Source organism: Homarus americanus, unplaced genomic scaffold (genome assembly GCF_018991925.1).
Source record: "Homarus americanus isolate GMGI-L3 unplaced genomic scaffold, GMGI_Hamer_2.0 scaffold55743, whole genome shotgun sequence".
Taxonomy (NCBI): domain Eukaryota; kingdom Metazoa; phylum Arthropoda; class Malacostraca; order Decapoda; family Nephropidae; genus Homarus; species Homarus americanus.
In genome coordinates this window covers 1-20848 of record NW_024745117.1, presented here as the reverse complement: position 1 = coordinate 20848, position 20848 = coordinate 1, and the positions used below count along the sequence as shown (strand labels likewise).

Genomic DNA, 20848 nt, shown 5'->3' with positions numbered 1-20848 from the left:
AGATGACTGCCAGGAGTGTCTAGTCACAACTCTGCACATGGGGGTCACATAAGATAGTCATTTATGCACTGGGATCCAGGCAGCAGTGCAATTCGGTTCTGTCTGTGCGACTGAGCAGCCCTTTCGAGGAGCCATGATGCTCATCCCACATGGGAAGGTGCCTTCTTCATCAGTGAGTACGCCCCAACACTGAATGCAGATGATGACATCAAGGAGGCCTTTTAAGCTGACCTTGACGGAGTGCTAACCTCTATTCCCAGAGTTGGCAGCAATGCTGATATTTGGCAGGGAATTATATGGAGAAATGGACTAGACAAGTGTAATCCTAACAGCCTAATCCTCCTCAGCAAGTGTGCTGCACACAACCTCACTATCATTATTCCTTTGTTTAGGCAGGCCGACAAGTTCAAGGGTTCGTGGCAACACCCATGATCCAAACACTGGCATCTCATTAACTACATCATTGTCAGAGAAAGAGATCACCGAGATGTCCTCATCACCTGTGCCATGCGTGGTTCAGACCATTGCAACACTGATCATCGGCTCATCAGAGCCAAGCTCTGACTTCACGTCGCCCGAAAATGGCAAAGGTAACAAGCTTCCAGAAGAGGTTTTAACACTAATCATCTGGAGGATCCAGTGGTAGCACATGCTTTCAGAGAGCAGCTCGAACATGGGCTGATGAACAACCCAACAACAAACAACCCAAATCCCAGTGCCGAATGGGATATTCTCGACACTGTCATGACAAAAACCTGCGGAGAGACCCTCGGCCAGGCCAAAAGAATACACCAGGACTAGTTTGATGAAAATGACCCGGAAATCAGTGTACTCCTTGAGGATAAATGTAGTGCTTTAACTGACTGGGAGAACAACCCTTAGGTTCGGACCAAAGTTGATACTTTCTGCAAGAAGGAAGCGGTGGCACAGTGCGAACTTCGCAATCTAAAGAACGACTGGTTTAAAAATAACGCATGTGAAACATAAAATTTACAGACCAAAACAATATGCACAAATTTTTCAATTCCATTAAAACACTTTATGGACCAATCACTCTTGGCGCAGTCCCCCCTCTGTTCATCTGACTGTAACTCCTTAATTAAAGATGAAGAAGGCATCCTTCAGGGCTGGAAAGAGCACTACCATTCACTGCTCAATCAAAAATACCGATGTGGATGTCCTGACTACCCAGCAAGTCCCTTAGCACTCAGAGCTGACCCACCTCAGCTATCCTTCATCCCTGGATGAGGTAGCTACTGCCATCAAACATGAAAAATAACATGCCTGATGGAATCCTAGCAGGGGTGTATAAAGTAGGAGGACCTCTGCTTACCAGCTGTCTCCACTCTCTCCTGGAGAATATATGGGAAAAGGAGGAAATCCCCCAAGCTCTTAAAGATGCCTCCATTGTCAATATTTATAAGAACAAGGGAGACCGGTCAGACTGGGGCAACTACCGCAGGATCTTGCTGCTGTCTGTAGCTGGCAAGATTATATCCCGAGTCCTCCTAAACAGACTTCTTGTGGCGGAAAATTTCCTCCCAGAATCTCAATGTGGCTTTAGACCATCACGTGACACCACTGACATGATGTTTGCTGCCCGCCAAATACAGGAAAAATGCAGAGGACAGCAGTGTGACCTTGACATGGTCTTCATTGACCTAAGCAAGGCCCTCGACTCTGGTGGACCCTCAGCTGTTTTGGTTGCCCACCAAAATTCATCGCCATTGTGAGGCAACTCCACGATAGCGTGAGCTGCAGTGTCCTGAACAATGGCACCTAGTATGATTTCTTCCCTATCCAAATGGGGGAAAACAAGGATGTGTACTGGCACTAACTCTCTCCCATTTTCTTGGCTGCCTTCCTTACTTGTGCCAGTGCCAATTTACCTGGTGGGGTGAACATCAAATACTGGATGAAGAGTCTTTTCAACATAAGAAGACTCCAGGCAGGAACAAAGGTGTAGGCAGCTTCCATTACTGAACTTCAGTATGCAGACGACCTCACCCTTGTCGCGACCCTCAGGAGATCCTGAACGCCTCCGCAGATGCCTATACACACTTCGGCCTTAAGGTGAATGTATGTGAGACTCAGATTCTCTTTCAGGCTGCCGCCTGGTTCAGCCACACCACTATCCATCCATCCACCCAATTTCATCATCTCAAGCCTGCAGTCATAAGGTAAAAGAAAGTTAAAATTCTTAATTTGTTTTAACAATTACAAAATTAAAGTAATGGATACAGGTGTAATTTTACTGTACTATTGTACTGGCTCTTAACCATTGATTCTTGAGGGGTTAATGGGCTAAGACATGTAACCCCCGCTCCGTGATGTATGGCGGCGCTGGTTGACCTAGACCACGAGGCACACACTGTGGAATTCGCGGGGTCGGCTACGCAGCGACAAACAGCGTTTGTAGGGGAGAAATCCACTACAAAAGTATTTAGGGTTTTTAGTAGTGAAAACCCAACTCTTTTCTGTATTTATTAAGAAAATATATTATATACAGTAATGCCCCGCTTTATGCGTTTCAGTTTTACGCGTTTCTACATTTACGTGGTACCCCGCCAGAACCGGAATGTTCACTTTACGCGGTGCGTCTACTCATATACGAAGAGAACGGCTGGCGGTCATCTCGCACCGTGCCATTTTTGGATTCAAACCTCCCGCCATCTCTCCCGTCATTACGCCACGTTGGGTAAGCGGCTCTAGTAGGTTGCGCAGTGTATGTCTTTGTTGCGTTATCGGTGACGTTATATGACATATCGGACTGTGATTGGGCCACGCATCCTTACTTCCCTCCCCGCTGTCTGTGATTGGTTTAATGTAACATAACGTGCCCTGCCACGGGAGCAATGAAGCTCCTTGACCTACCCGCGTCAGTTATACTCCTCCCGGCTACACCGTGTATATCGGTATCTATTATTCCATAAGAATGGCTGCCACCGGACTACCACCACCACAGAAAAACCTTACATTACCTGGACCCAGCCGCCCTAAGCCAAAGAAGATACGACGTGCCCTAAGCTACGAGGTGAAGTACAAGATCATCCGAGAGTTGGAGAAAGGAACAAGACAGGTTGATTTGGCGCGCCAGCATGGTGTGAACGAATCTACAATCCGGACGACAAAGAAGGATGCAGCCAAGATAAAAGAACACATGAACATCACAAAGTCTACAGGTGCTTCAATGATCAAGTATTGCCACAAAAAGGTGCTTCTCAAGACGGAGAAGTTACTTGTGAGCTACTTGATTCGTCTGGCAAGACGGAACATGGCAGCCGACACGCGCTCAGTTCAGGAGTACGCATGTGAACTGTACGCAGCTGTGTCACGTAAGATGGGAATTGCAGAGCCCAAACCCTTCAATGCTTCCTCTGGGTGGTTGCGCAGGTTTAAGAAGAGGAACAAGATCACCAACATTAACATTGGTGGTGAAGAAGCGAGTGCTGACCCTGTGGCGGCTGGAGATCTTCCTCCGTTCTTACGTGAGATTATGGAGGAAGGACAGTACACCGACAACCAGGTGTTCAACATGGACGAATCCGGTCTGTTTTGGAAAAAGCTACCTTCCAAGACTTTCGTTGACAAGTCTGCCAGCAAGTGTCGGGGCCGGAAGTTGCAGAAGGAGGGCATCACCGTCCTCTTTACCACCAATGCCTCCGGTTCTTGTAAACTCAAGTTATCGGTGATCCACACAGCCCGCAAGCCACAACCCTACAAGAACATGGACATGACCAAGCTAAATGTCCACTGGCTGACCGCACGTAAGGCGTGGATGTTCTCTACTCTGTCCCTCTCCTGGTTTGATGACTGTTTCGTTCCCGACGTGAAGAAATTCTGTGAGCAACAATGTTCCATTCAAGATTTTGTTGCTGCTTGACAACGCACCAGGACGCTTGCATAAAACCGTGTCGGCAATCCTTTACAAGGTTGTTTCCTAGTAGGTGTTCCATCATGGTATCTCTTATAATGCTCTCAAGTATTTCACTTACTATGCTGGTCAGTCTCACTGGTCTATAATTATTTGTGGAGTCTTGATCACTGTTCTTGAAAATAGGACTCAAAAGCCATGTTCCAATCACTGGGGACCTTTTGCTCATCCAGGCATTCACAGAAAACCGTCTTCAGGGGCTGAGCAAGCTAGTTGCACAACTTTCTTAGTACTCTGGGATACACCATGTCAGGGCTGGGACTCTCATGAAGCTTTAGCTTTGACAATTTATTTTGTATAACCTCTTCTGAGAACACAATGTGGATCAGTGCTGTGTCAAACCGTCTGTCCTCAAACGCAGGAAAATTGTTTGCATCCTCTCTTGTGAACACAGAGGAAAAGATTATATTCATTGCCTCTGCCTTGTCCTGGTCAGAATCTGCGTAACTACCCTCTTTAAGCCTCTGGTCCGATACTCCTACTTGTGTTTTTAATTTCGACTTTGGGTTTGACTTGACCTCGCTTGCAGTCTGCCTCTGGAACTCATTTTCAGTCCTTCTAAACTCTCACTTAACTTGGTTCCTGGATCAGGCATATATTCTCCTGTCCTGACCAGTGTTAGTCCTAACCCACATCTCAAATTTCTGAGTTTTCTTCTTAACTTTATCGACCGCCGCATGGTTCATGCGTAGTGGTCTCCTTGTATTCCTAGAGGCACTGGGTTTGGTCTTGGGTATATATTTATCGATCAAATGGTTCACTTTACTGGCTATGATATTCAGCGTAGTGTCTGCATTCTTATACCTTAGTGAGTCAGGCTAGTGGATACCCCTCATCTCCTCCCTCATCCCTCCGTAATTTCCATTGTAATATTTGATCCTTGGCCTGGCTTTGTCGTGAACCAATTCACAGTTAAATCTGAATGACAACGTTATTTGGTGACTGGTGTTCCAGTTTGGCCACCATACTCTCCTTGTTTGTTATGATGAGGTCCAGTGGCTTGGGTGTTTGCTTCCCTCTGTAATGAGTCAGGTCTTTAAGATGCTGGAACATAAAATTATCTCTCAGAGTTTTTACAAAAAGAGTAGCAGGGTTATTTGAGTCATTTACCATGGTCTCATTTCTCCAGTCGATGTCGTCATAGTCAAAGTCCCCCATGACAAGGAGGTGACTAGGGTTGAGCACCATTGCATTGTCTATTGAGGCGCTTAAGTTCCTTTGATTTAATAAGCTACAGTTTGGGATCTGTAGATACACCCGACAACAGGTAAGTCTCTTCCCCCTTAATTTAATTTAATTTTACACCACTTTGATTCTTCAAAAACTTCCTTTCCTTGCACCTTCACCTGGCTGGCTCTAAGGTCTTGCCTAGCATAGATAACCACACCCCTCTTGCAAGTCGCATGAGAAAGGTTCGTAAATGAGTCCTATCCATCTATACTGAACTTGCATTCCTCCGGGTCGATTCTCCGGTTCTTGTACAACAGTTCTACAACACCTATTATATCAAGCTGATGTAACTTCAGTAGTGTTTCAAACTCCTCTCTCTTATCATGACTTTCAAGCTGGAATTTGTTCTGGCCTCGCTCCATTCTCAGCAGCTGCAGCATTTGCAAAATACATTGTATTTTGTTGGGTGTGGTTAGAGATGTTATTGTTTACATGACACTTGCCTCCTCTTGGGTGGGAGGTAGAGCAGGTGGGGGGTGTCCCGCTGTCCCCTGGCTCTGTGCTGGTGCTCTTGCTTCCACTACCCTCCCTCTGGATATAACCGATGCATGCCCATCCCTGTTCCTCATCGATTCCTCCCTCCTCTGCAGTCTTGACTTGAGCCTCACGAGAATCGGACGGGTGACCTAACTCAGTCAAGCTGAGCCCTGTCCTTAACTAACACTCACAGCTTACAGTGTTAATTACGGTGCATCTACTAATAGACTGTAACCAATATAGTTTTACCAATAAATGGAGAAAAGACCATTTTGGGTTTCTAACTTAACCCCTCAACTTATTTATATATATGCCAAGTTAAGGGAACTTTACCCAAAGCTTATATATGATAATATATATGCGTGATGGTGGTGGTACTTTACATCTTAATAATGGTAGGGTGTCATTATGGTGATGGTCTTTCATGAAGGATGAAGGTGGTGGTATGTCATGATGGTAATGAGTCTTGATAGTGATGCTTTATACAGTGTAAGGATAACGTGCTGTGCAACAGTAAAACATGATGATAAAATTAAGAAGAAAACTACTGATGAATATAAATATTTATTATTGATAAAATAATATTAACATTATCATTACGTACTCTTAATAGAATCACGTCAGGTGATATTATAACAAGGTGGATTTAGAAGACAGAAAGACCTATCCTTTTCACTATCTCCACCCCACCACCTCCACCCTCGTCTCAACACCTCCACCCCACCACCTCCACCCTCGTCTCAACACCTCCACCCCACCACCTCCACCCTCGTCTCAACACCTCCACCCTACCACCTCACAACTATGTTACCTTAATGTGCTAATGTTCTTAAAAGATAATTAACATTTTACTGTAAACACATTGTTTATTATCTTATTAAATCACACATAAAATAGTTGAGTTGTTTACATGATATTACTAAAGCTTAAACTTTAGGTTGGGATTTTGAATTACATAAGATGACGTTTAGGGTAACACTGAACAAGTTGACGAGACGAGTATGTGGCGAGGTATAGGTGGTAGGGGGGGGGTGGAGTAACCTGGCTCCTGTACGTAATGCTCACGGCAAGTAGTCCCTGACGATTCCCATGAGCTGGGTGCCATTGTAGGGGCAGGAGGGGTAGGCGTAGGCACAGTCCCCGCCTGCCCTCCCGAATGCCTTTGCTAGCTTGTAGTCCACAGATGTGCCAGGAGGTGGTAACCTTTCCCCAGGATTCACTGCCGGCCTGAAACATCCAGTGAGAAAGTATTTATCTTCTGTACAGGCTTCCGTAGTAAGTTTAATTGTTTCTGTGGTATTAGCACTGATTATATCTAGAGAACGCTTATATGATACAAGTCTGAAACATAATACTGTTGCCCACAAAGTTCCTAACGCTATACTGCCAACAATTATGTCTACATGGCAACATATATTACTGACATTGTTGTTTTGGTATGGACGCTCCCTGTGTGAGAGTGAACCACTTTACAATACAACGTGTGTGACAGGGGATCACTTACCCGACGACGTGCAGTATAGACATCTCCTCTACTGTGAGAATGTCCTGGGCGGCAAGATCACACACCAGCCTCAGGCCACACCCGGTCACGTCAGTCTTCCGGATTGCATTAAGCGCCTCTTCCAGCTCCCCTTGTGAGTCCTTACGCGAATCCTTCACTTTGCGTGAATCCTTCACCTTACGCGAATCCTTCACCTTACGCGAATCCTTCACCTTACGCGAGCTCTCCACCTGACGACCGTACCTGTGGTGGCTGTACCTCGGAGGTGATGGGCTTCTACCACGCAGAAGAGCAACACCCACAGCTCCCAGAGCACCTAGAGCCACAGCACCAGCAACAGCAGCAGCACCAGTAGCGAGGCCAGCTGCACCGACCGTGATGCCCACAGTTGCCATGGTGACTGTGTGGGGTAGGGACTATGGTCACGGTGGATGATTGCAATAATGTAAACATAAAGGTCTATGTAGACAGGTCAACCAGTGACGTCACGTACAGTAGTACACCTGTGCTCAACCTGGCTTAACCCCTCAGTTTCCTTCCTGCGCCTTTATGAACAGGCAACACAGGTGTTCAAGTGCTCTAAATGTTTAACAATGATAAGAAACGGCTGAATTTACTGCTAATTTAACAGTATTTTTGGGGGAGGTGCAATTCTTTGTTTTTCTTATCTTAGGATGAGGCATCTCAACAATTTAACTGTAATCACCAAGAAATAAAACCAAACATGTAGCGGGGTGGCTAGGATTTTTTATACTAATACTGATTGTTATGGGTCGGATTACTAGATAAAAGAGATGAACAAATAAGGAATAAATTAAGTGTGGAGGTGGTTGTAACAATTCTGTAAGGTAAGGAGAAGCTTAGTGTGCGGGCACGGATCTTGCCTGGCTGACGCAGAAGAGGCTTGACTTCCACTCTGGCTGACCTTTCTACATAGACATTTGGTCAACACTGAAAATGAGGTCCAAGTGACGCCTGTTTGAGCCTCCACTTGACCTACGTCCGACTAGTTATAAAATATCTAGTCCTAACACTGACCAAGAAAACTTATAATATTTTTGGAGGACTTTTACAAATTAATGAAGCATGGAGTTTTTTCGTCTGATGCTTTTTCATAATGAATTCCCCCTAAGATCTTCATACACATTGGAGAATCTTGGAATAATATTTTACTACCAACCATTAGCTTTCACCATACTCGTGTTGTTTAATTGTTTTCATATAACGCTTACCGGCCATGGCAGTTTTCTCCTACATGACAAAATCAAGAAGCTGTCCAGGTAATGTTTAAAACACTGTCCAGTAATATTTAAAACACTGTCCAGGTAATATTTAAAACACTGTCCAGGTACGTGTATTGTGTAAAACAAAAACACCCTTTAAAATGTGTTATGATTAAAGACCCAATACCTGGCAATCCTCATAATATACTGTTATACGTGGCATCGCTTGAAAACGTTTCTTTAAAGTAAACTTCTATGACGAATTATTGAGAGAATATCTATTTATCTATCTCTGTAAGGCATCATATATCGACAGAACACACTCTCAGGATCCCACTTACAAAAGCGTGTAGGTTGTGCAGTGTGAATTAGGTGTTCAATAATCGAACCATATTATTTAACTACCACACACCATGCCTACCAAGACGACCACGCAGTGTCTGGAGATGAGTAGTGTGGTTAGCAGTACAGTAGCCAGCAGCAGGTTGGCCACGGAGCTGATGATGGTAGCTAGTATTGTGTATCCTAGTGAAAGGCCGACAATAGTAACTGGTGAATCCTCCTACACTTACAGGCAGAGTTAGTTCCTTGATTACAATTACAGTATATTTCCTGTGTGAATTTTCATGTACAGTGACCCCTCGTTTAACGAACGCCTCAGTTAATGAAATTTCGGTTAACGAACTGCCTTCCATAAGGATCTTCAATTCGGTTAACGAATTTCTTACGAACCGACCTCAACATGTTTTCGCTTGCACTGACCGGGCAACCAGCTTTAGTATCAGTCCGCCAATACATTAATCGGTTCTAGTGCTTAAATTCCTTACTAATTTAGTAAATATCAATAATTTTAAAAGTGACTAGTTTAATGCGCGGCATCCAGCCTCTTAACACAGCAAACAGGCGTTAGTCTCTCTCTGTTTTCACTGGAGGTAACATCTTGCTTGAGACTCTCTTCAACTAAACGCTTTTTTTCTGTGTTTCCAAGCAAATTATTGGTCATTTTGAAATATATTTTACATATTGACAATATATAATGCAGTGCAGTGTTGATTTAAAGAAAATAATCTTAAATTACACCAAGAGAGCTAAAATTTTATGGGTGAAATGGCGCCATGGGGTGACTTCTCTTCCACCCCAATGCCTTTTCTTCTTCCTTCTCCTCCACCCCCATTCTAAATCCCATCATCATCATCATCATCCAGGAGCCTTCTACATACACGCTTCAAAGTAAGTGAACTTTTCTACCATTTTTGTTGAATTTAGGACATTTTCGGTGAGCTGGAAACCAATTACCCAAAAACCCATTGAAACAATGGTTTCGGTTAACGAACGACCTTCTGGAACGGATTGAGTTCGTTAACCGAGGGGTCACTGTACTGTTAAGTAGCTGTTTTGGCAGTCTACTGTCATTCATACGGGTAACATGGCCAGTCCGACGTAGTTGTTCATGGATGCTCCTACAGTTGGTGTCAGCAAGAATACTGGCATTTGTTCTCTCGTCTTCCCAGCGAACTCGGAGGATGGAACGTAGACTACGTTGGTAAAAGTTATCAAGAGTCTTGAGGTGCCTCCTGTATGTGACTCATGTCTCGCTGCCATATAGCAGGGTGGGGAGGACCACTGCTCGATATACGTGCAACTTTGTAAATAATATCATCGCTCTACAGCTGAGAACACGGGTATGGAGTCTGCCAAAGGTTTGAGATGCACATCTGATCCGATGTTGAATCTCTTCATTGATGTCCGCGGTGGTGGACAGGTGGGAGCCAAAATAATTGAAGTGGGCAACATTAGAGAGTGTAGTACCGTTAAGCTGGATGGATGGTGGAGGTGTGGCTGAACCAGGGGCAGGTTGAATGAGAATCTGAGTCTTTCGTGCATTCACCTCAAGGCCGAAGTGTGCATATGCATCTGTGTATAGGTGTTCAGGATCCCCTGTAGGTTGCGTTCAGTGTGAGCGACAATGGTTGGGTCGTCTGCACACCGAAGTTAAGTAATGCAAGCTGCCGACACCTTTGTTCCTGCCTGGTGTCGTCTTATGTTAAAAAGATCCTTCATACAGCACTGGATGTCCACCCTGCCGGCTAAATTGGCACTGGAAAAATGAGTTGGTGTCAGTACACATCCTTGTTTTACCCCCGTTTGGATGCGGAAGAACTCAGACTGGCTGCCATTGTGCAGGACACTGCAGTTCATGCCATCGTGGAGTTGCCTTACAATGGCAATGAATTTTGGTGGGCAGCCAAAACGGCTGATGGTCTGCCAGAATGCTTCCCTGTTGGCCGAGTTGAAGGCCTCGGTTAGGTCGATGAAGGCCATATACAGGTCACGACACTGTTATCTGCATTTTTTCTGTGTCTGGCGGGCAGCAAAGATCATTTCAGTGGTGCCACGTGATGGTTTAAACACACATTGAGATTCTGGTAGGAAGTTTTCCACCTCAGAAAGAAGTCTGTTTAGGACTCGGGCGACAATCTGCCACAGCAGTGAGATCCCATGGTAGTTGCCACAGTCTGACCGGTCCCCCTTGTACTTATAAATATTGACGATGGAGAGGTCTTTAAGAATTTGGGGAATTTCCTCCTTTTTCCACATATTCTCCAGGAGAGAGTGTAGACGGCTGGTAAGCAGAGGTCATCCTGCTTTATACACTTCGGTTGGGATTCCATCAGGTCCTGAGGCTTTGTTATTTTTCATCTATTTGATGGCAGTAGCTATCTCATCCAGGGATGGAGAATAGCTGAGGTGGGTCAGCTCTGGATGCTGAGGGACCTGTTGGGTAGTCAAGACATTCACATCAGTTTTTCTATTGAGCAGCAAGATTGCGAAATTCACGCTGGACCGCCACTTTCTTCTTGCGGAAGGTATCAGATATGGTTCTAGACTAAGGGTGTTCTGCCAGTCAGTTAAAGCAGCACGTTTGTCATAGACGTGTACATTGATTTCCGGGTCATTTTCATCAAACCAGTTCTGGTGTCTTCTTTCAATCTGGCCGAGTGTCTCTCCGCAGGTTTTTGTCATGACAGTGTCGAGAATACCCCATTCAGCACTGGGATTTGGGTTGTTTGTTGTCGAGTTGTTTATCAGTCAATGTTTGAGCTGCTCTTTGAAAGCATTTGGTACCGCTCGATCATCCAGACGGTTAAAGTTAAAACCTCTTCTGGAGGCTTGTTGCCTTCGCCGTTTTGGGGCGACGTAAAGTGAGAGCTTGGCTCTGAGGGAGCCGATGATCAGTGTCGCAGTGGTCTGAGCCACGTATGGCTTTGGTGATGAGGACATCTCCGCGATTTCTTTCTCCGATAATAATGTAGTTAATGAGATGCCAGTGTTTGGATCGTAGGTGTTGCCACGAACCCTTGAACTTGTTGGCCTGCATAAACAAAGCGTTGGTAATAGTGAGGTTGTGTGCAGCACACTTGCTGAGTTGGAGTAGGCCATTGGGATTCTTGCCTAATTCGATTCTCCTATGATTCCCTACCCAAAATCAGCATCTCTGCCAACTCTGGCATTGAAGTCACCTAGGAGCGCAACCTTATCTTCTTTGGGGATAGAAGTTAGCACTCTGCTAAGGTTGGCATAAAAGGCCTCCTTGATGTCATCCTCTGCATACTGTGTTTGGGCGTATGCACTGATGAAGACGGCCTGGCTCGAGTGATTCAGTGAGACTCGAAGCGTCATGGGGCGCTCGTTCATCCCAACAGGCATTTCAGTTAGCCTATGTAGGATGCATTAACGGATGGCAAAGCCAACTCCATAAATGCGGTTTATCTCTGCAGCAGTCTTGCCTTTTCAAAAGAAGGTATAGCAAGAACTCCGTTCTGTTAGTCGACCATCGTGTGGGAGCTGCTCAGTTGCATAGACAGGACCGGATTGCACTTCTGCGTACTGTAAGATCCCAGTGCATAACCGACCATCTTATATATACCGCCCTATGCAGAGTTGTGACTAGAGACTTCCGGCAGTCATCTCTTAAACCCCCGTTCCCACTGGTCCGTCGCCACAGGACTTTTGGGGGTATAGGGTTTTGATACACACACACACACACACACACACACACACACACACACACACACACACACACACACACACACACACACACATACACATATCTTTACGTAGTTTTATAAGTTTATAATGTAAATGTTGTCTTCCGTATGTATATTGCGCTGTAGTTATTGACCTTGTTGTCTCCGTTGGTGTCTCTGTTAAGGGAATAATGACTTAGAGAAATATAAGCCATAAACGTCATTTTCCAAACACCTATGATCGTGTGTGTGTGTGTGTGTGTGTGTGTGTGTTGAATATCTTACATACGTTTATTACTATATATGTTCACTCACCAGAATAAGCAGCAGCAGTAGAGGAGAACGACCTACCAAGACCAACAACTGTTTACAAGTGACAGGCTGGTGACCGTCTCGTGCAATATATACTGTATATATACAGTAGTCCACCACCACGAGCCTCGCGCGGCGGTAAGTCTGACCTTCTCCACATAAACGAAACCGAAAGTCGTATTGCTTCAACCATCATCATCGTGTAGGACAGGCGAGTTACTTTCTGGTGACCATATTATTTAGTATTTTGCAAGTGTGTGCGTGTGTGAGAGTCAGTGTGCATGCCTCCAGTAGACCACAACGATCAGAATGTGTATGACATACCTCAGTTCCCAAACTGATTCATTCTGGGAGCACACACACACACACACACACACACACACACACACACACACAGACACACTATGTTTAAATGCCCTGTAGTATAACCTTCTCCCCACTTAGTTATTATATATCATATTTGTATCACTTATGTTACTTGTATATTATTTGTAAATCAAGTGACCCATTCCCCAATTATGTAACTATATTTTCACCCTTCCGGCTGCCATGCTCTTTCAATAAACCGTTTATTATTATTATTATTATTATTTTTTTTTTTACACACACACACACACACTATTGAGTCAGTCGACATTCATAGATATGGAGAGAATCTTGTAACGAAGAGACATAAACTGCCAAAGTAATCGTAACCGAGACAGATGGAGAGACATTAATAATGATAGGTTAAGTTATGTTAAATAAAGTTAGTTTAGGTTAGGTTAGTTATACTATGTATATGAGATATTAATATACAGTGATGAAAAATAGGAAATCACTAATATATATATATATATATATATATATATATATATATATATATATATATATATATATATATATATATATATATATATATATATCACAGTAGCTGACACTGTACGGGAGGTTAAGGTATGTCACCGTGCCACTGAGAGTTAGATTTGACTACATTAGGTTAGGTTAAGTACTTCCCAATTACCCAGAACTCAAATAAAGAGATACGCACAACAGAATCTTGACACCAGCACAAACAACTGTATGCAAGGAACAAAACACTATCCAGTTGAAAGAAACATCAGCGTGGACAAATACTTAATGCAGTAAACATGACTAACATAAACTGACATATTTAGTGCAGTAAACATGACTCACATAAACTGGCATATATTTAGTGCAAGAAAACATGACTCATACAAAAACTGACATATTTCGTGCAGTAAACATGACTCACACATAAGCTGATATATATTTAGTGCAGTAAACTGACTTAAATTATTATAGTTAACATGACTTACACATAAACTAACATGTATTTAATGTGGTTCAGTATTGTATCGGTTGCGGGTTCGTGGGAGCGGTTATACACCAGAATTTCTCTCTCAGCCGTTGTTGAGCGTCCCGGTGGTGATGTTGTAAGTGATGCCGTAATAATGACGGTCAGTTCACGTGGAGAATATAGAAAATGTGTATTGGGTGTTAATACTAAGTTGCAATGGTATACTGTGTTGTAGTGATGTGGTGTTGTGGTGTGGTATACTGTGTAGTAGTGGTGATGTGGTATAGTGTGTCGTGGTGATGTGGTGTTGTGGTGTGATATACTGTGTCGTTGCGGTGATGTGGTATTTTGATGTGGTATAGTGTGTCGTGGTGATGTGGTATGATATAGCGTGTCGTAATAATAATAATAATAATAATAATAATAATAATACTAATTCTAATAATAATAATAATAATTAACGGTTTATTAAAAAAGTTCTGCAGCCCGAAGGCTGAAAATATACATTGGACATAAATGACTTATTACCTACATTGGTGGTTTAACAAAAGCCTTCATTAGATAAAGGTAAAGGAACATACAGTGAACATACAGATTAATGTAGGTGTTGAACAGCAAACACGAAGTGTAGTAACTCCTTCCCAGATGGTGTTAGGGGGACCTCACGTGGTGCAGTAGTTCCCTCACAGATGGTGTAATGAGGGACCTCACGTGGTGTACGAATTCCCTTACAGATGGTGTTATGAGGGGCCTGACGTGGTGTAGTAATTCACTCACAGATGGTGGTAGTGATGTGTTGTGGTGTGGTATACTGTGTTATAGTGGTGATGTGGTATAGTGTGTCGTAGTGGTGATGTGGTGTGGAATACTGTGGTATAGTGGTGTGGCGTGATATACTGCGTTGTGGTGGTGATGTGGTGCTGAGATGTGGTATAGTGTGTCGTGGTGATGTGGTGTTGTGTTGTGTTATGGTGTTGTGTTGTGTTATGGTGTTGTTATACTGTGTCGTGGTGGTGTTGTGGTGTTAGTGTATTGTGGTTTTATTGTGATAAATTGCGGTGGTGGTGGTGTGTTGTGGTAATGATGTGATTGATGCTTTGTTAATGATTATTAAAGATGGCGTTAATCGATGTACAGTATGTTTAAACGACCAAGCTTTGTGACGTGAAAGGAGGTACCGAGACCCATTGGACCCTCTCATAAGTGATGGACATTTGTTGGGGTTCTACATATTTCCTCAATGTGAAATTTAAAACAGAGAACCAAGTGGTCATATACCTTATAACGACTCACACTCATATAATATTTTGTATTATAAACTGCGCTACTAGTTCCTTGAATCGTGAAGTAGTGTATATAAAGTTTTTGATTTTAAATCGTACATATTTTTGTTGTAATCTTTGTGTGAATTATATCTAGTAATAATTTTGTTAATTTGTGGAAAATTGGTGAAAAGGGTGAAATTGGGTCCCCTAGGCATGACTATCCGTTAGGGACAGTGTGGTACAGTACGACACTCGATTCCTTTCACATCCCCAAGTTGTAAACTTAGGTACCCGTTTACAGGTGGGTGAACTGGGAGCGCCTAACAATCGAACCACCGACCCCTGGAAGCTAAACAGTCTTAAATTTCCCCTGCAAAATATTGGTAGTTATGTCCCTGTACTGAACTTTTCTATAAAAACGTTGGTCATCAATAAACTAGCGAGCACAATTGTGAAGAAGTGGTGTCACTGCCAACTTTGCTACCAGCTGGTAAATACTATGATGTTCTTTATATCACTACTAAAACATTAGCCTGTTTAAAATGCATTAGCTTACTGTGTGCGTTATTTTTGTTCATATTAAATTGTCACTCACTGTTGTAGCCAGGTTGAGAACCATTAATCAATTTGTGTTTCTTGGGATGATTTCGAATTGTGTTTGTAATTTGTCTACAATTGATGTTAAACTAATTGGACGGGAATTAGAGGAAAGTGATTTATCTCTCTTCTTAATTATTGGCGTCACATTCGCTATTCACTAAGTTACTGTTACTATACACGAACTTATGGCATATTGAACAAGTTTGCTAAAAGTAAACTATATTCTTCATTACATTCCTTCAATACTCTGGCAAATATCGGGACCTGGTGACTTATTAGGCTTTAGCGTGACCATTGTTGATGGTCACTTCTATCTCTCTCAATCTGTTTTCTTCGCTATCTCTGTAGATAGTAGGTTACTGAGGGTATCATGTTTAAGTTTACCTTTGTGAAAACCGATGAAAATTTTTGATCAGAATATTGCTCATTCTCCCTCATTAACAAATAGCTCACCGGTATCAGACTGCATCGATCCAATCATGTCACGATTTTAGTCTGGTACATTCAAAATAAACCCCGCTAAAATTTCAAACCTGCAGAAATTTGGAACGTCAATGGGATTTTCCCTATGACTAACTTTTAAGTGTTAGCTTGAATCTCACTTTCTCGTGGTCGCTGTCAGCTAGTTTACTCCCTACGTCCACATTAGTAATGAGATTTTCTTTGTTTGACAAAACTAAATCTAGTATACTATTCCCCCGGATTGTTTCAGCTACGTGTTGATTAAGGAAACACTGCTGAACTGTTTCAAGGAAATCCTCAGATTCGGGGTTGCCCGTAAAGTCTGGATGCCCTTCGTATTTCATCCCAAATAAGTTGCCCTTCAACTCTACTCAAATTACTCCTATGACCACTTTATCCCTACTATCGGTTAATTCTTTCTACACTGTTTCTATATCTAATTCACTTTTAATTTCTCCTTTGTTATAGCACATCAAGTTATCCCTGACATGGATTGCAACCCCGCCGTCTGTCCTGATCTTCCTATATGTATGGGGGAGGCTAGAGGCCGGTGACAGTGGGAGGTAACAGTGGTAGGTAGAAGTGGCAGGTAACAGTGACAGGTAACAGTGGTAGGTAACGGCGATAAGTAGCAGTGATAGGTAACAGCGATAGGTAGAAGTATGACAGGTAACAGTGGTATGTAGAAGTGGCAGAGAACAATGGTAGGTAACAGTGACAGGTAACAGTGGTAGGTAACAGTGGTAGGTAGAAGTGGCAGGTAACAGTGACAGGTAACAGTGGTAGGTAACGGCGATAAGTAGCAGTGATAGGTAACAGCGATAGGTAGAAGTATGACAGGTAACAGTGGTATGTAGAAGTGACAGAGAACAATGGTAGGTAACAGTGACAGGTAACAGTGGTAGGTAACCTTAACAGGTAACCTTTAAACCGAATGACATAAATAGACTAGAGTAATAAAGGTGTTTACAGTAGACCGTTGTGGGTAAATAAACGCCTTCAGTGAGAGAAAACCACAAGTATAGTGTGTGTGTGTGTCCATGAGAGGAGGCGCCGAGACCCACACTCCGCCCAATCTTGTCAGCACGCAAACAACCACAATTACTACAACCTCCACATACCTCCACAAACAAGTGACGGTCACACACCTTACATCAACAACAATTCACGCGCGAATCAGGGACTTTCTTGCACAGAATATAGTTTACACGAATCGAAGAGTTTCCGGTGAAATACCTAACGACACACTTGAGGAATTGCCGTGGTTGAGGTGAATGTATTCTGGGGATGTTTCGTAGCGCTCGACCCAGGGCGTGTTTCGTACACCTGGTGATTGAGCACGACACACACACAATTCTAGGGAGAGTGTTATTGTTACCAGCAATGATGTACACCCACTAACTCCTAACAACACCCATCTACACCCAGGTACGTCAACTAAATCTTCACTTGTAATTCTAACCTTACACACACACACACACACACACATGTAATCTTATCTTGATGTGAGAAGCAAATACCGCCCAGAAGGTTGACATTACCATGTTTGTGTCACTTACGGGTGGAGAAACACCTACATCATCAGTAATGGACACAACAATGTGTGGCACACACACACGCACACACACGAGCTCCTCAGTGTTTACTCAACATCCATGCTTCCTAAGCTCACCTATGCCTCCCCTGCCTGGTCTTCCTCCCTAAATACCACACAACGTAAACACCTAGAAAAAGTTCAAAAAGTGGGCATGCAAGATTATTCTCTCCCCTTCCTAATCCACGTATCAAGATGCGCTCAACACACTGACCATCTAGGCTCTCTCTAACCATCACCACGATCTCATCTGCAAATTTCGTTTTAAGCTTCTGCACCATCCTCGACACCGGCTCCTTCTACCACCCGAGATCCCTTGTCCGCGAATTGCTGTTCGACACCACAGCCGCATCCAGCCCATACGAGCACGAACTGATAGGCTATAAGAACAGTCCAGTCCCAACCACTATAAAAGATATCAATAACTCGTAATCAACCATTGTATTTACTCCCAGTCAATCTTACCTTTTTGCACTGTCACTATGTTGAAATGCCCTGTAGTATAACCTTCTCCCCACCTAGTTGTTATATATCATATTTGTATCACTTATGTTACTTGTAAATTATTTGTAAATCAAGTGACCCATTCCCCAATTATGTAACTGTATATTTTCAGCCTTCCGGCTGCCATACTCTTTCAATAAACCGTTAATTATTATTATTATTATTATTATTACACACACACACACACACACCAACAATAAATAATATTACAAAACAAAGTGACACACAACAACTAAGTGACACACAACAACTAAGTGACACACAACAACAAAGTGACACACAACAACTAAGTGACACACAACAACAAAGTGACACACAACAACAAAGTGACACACAACAACAAAGTGACACACAACAACTAAGTGACACACAACAACAAAGTGACACACAACAACTAAGTGACACACAACAACAAAGTGACACATAACAACAAAGTGACACACCAAATAAAAAAGTGACACACAACAACTAAGTGACACACAACAACAAAGTGACACACAACAACTAAGTGACACACAACAACAAAGTGACACACAACAACTAAGTGACACACAACAACAAAGTGACACACAACAACAAAAGGACACTAACAACTAAGTGACACACAACAACTAAAGTGACACACAACAACAAAAGTGACACACAACAACAAAGTGACACAACAACTAAGGGACACACAACAACAAAGTGACACACAACAACAAAGTGACACATAACAACAAAGTGACACACAACAACTAAGGACACACAACAACTGACACACAACAACAAAGTGACACACAACAACAAAAGTGACACACAACAACAAAGTGACACACAACAACAAAGTGACACACAACAACAAAGTGACACACAACAACTAAGTGACACAACAAAGTGACACACAACAACAAAGTGACATATAACAACAAAGTGACACACAACAACTAAGTGACACACAACAACAAAGTGACACACAACAACAAAAGGACACACAACAACTAAGTGACACACAACAACTAAGTGACACACAACAACTAAGTGACACACAACAACAAAGTGACACACACAACAACAAAGTGACACACAACAACAAAGTGACACATAACAACAAAGTGACACACAACAACAAAGTGACACACAACAACAAAGTGACACATAACAACAAAGTGACACACAACAACAAAGTGACACACAACAACAAAGTGACACACAACAACAAAGTGACAAACAACAACAAAGTGACACACAACAACAAAGTGACACACAACAACAAAGTGACACACAACAACAAAGTGACACACAACAACAAAGTGACACATAACAACAAAGTGACTCCTGAACATGCTTCTTAAGGATCTGTTAACCAAAATTTGATATCTTGATTATAACTTGTTCAAATGGCTTTTAGAAAATGTTCAAATGATTTTTAGAATATTTTAATTACTTTTGCAATGCTAATTACTCGCCACTTATGGGTTTTCGAGGTCATTTCTTGGTGCTTGTGTATTATTCTGGATGTACTTAAATAGTTAGGCACATTAAATTTTAGTTCAGAGAGAAAAGTATTTTTGGCCAAAAATCCTTTAAGGCTATAGACTTACAATTTTTGTCATTTCGGCCAAAAAATGGATTTTGTTCAAAATTTCAGTATAGGTACTCCTGAATGTGCTGCTTAAGGATCTGTTAACCAAAATTTGATATCTTGATTATAACTTGTTCAAATGGCTTTTAGAAAATGTTCAAATGATTTTTAGAATATTTTAATTACTTTTGCAATGCTAATTACTCGCCACTTATGGGTTTTCGAGGTCATTTCTTGGTGCTTGTGTATTATTCTGGATGTACTTAAATAGTTAGGCACATTAAATTTTAGTTCAGAGAGAAAACGTATTTTTGGCCAAAAATCCTTTAAGGCTTTAGACTTACAATTTTTGTCATTTCGGCCAAAAAATGGATTTTGTTCAAAATTTCAGTATAGGTACTCCTGAATGTGCTGCTTAAGGATCTGTTAACCAAAATTTGATATCTTGATTATAACTTGTTCAAATGGCTTTTAGAAAATGTTAATTATTTTTGCATTGCTAATTGCTCGCCATTTTGGGTTTTCAAGGTCATTTCTTGGTGCTTGTGTATTATTCTGGGTGTATTTAAGAAGGTAGGCACATTAAATTTTAGTTCTGAGAGAAAAAGTATTTTTGGCCAAAAATTCTGTAAGGGGTAAGCCTTACAATTTTTGGAATTTCGTCCAAAATTAGATTTTGCTCAAAATCGCAGTATAGGTACTCCTGAACATGCTGCTTAAGGATCTGTTAACCAAAATTTGATATCTTGATTATAACTTGTTCAAATGGCTTTTAGAAAATGTTCAAATGATTTTTAGAATATTTTAATTACTTTGCAATGCTAATTACTCGCCACTTATGGGTTTTCGAG

General features: G+C 42.3%; 1 protein-coding gene across 1 annotated transcript; it reads right to left on the bottom strand.

Moving 5' to 3' along the window:
• Window positions 1–6192: 6192 nt before the first annotated feature.
• LOC121878580 lies at window positions 6193–12815 on the bottom strand. Its single transcript, XM_042384920.1, has 3 exons — window positions 12712–12815; window positions 7146–7545; window positions 6193–6868 (listed from the first exon to the last, which is right to left on the bottom strand). Exons 2-3 carry the CDS (start codon window positions 7538–7540, stop codon window positions 6703–6705), a joined length of 561 nt encoding a protein of 186 aa, XP_042240854.1. The 5' UTR covers window positions 7541–7545; window positions 12712–12815; the 3' UTR covers window positions 6193–6702.
• Between the last annotated feature and the right edge of the window lie 8033 nt (window positions 12816–20848).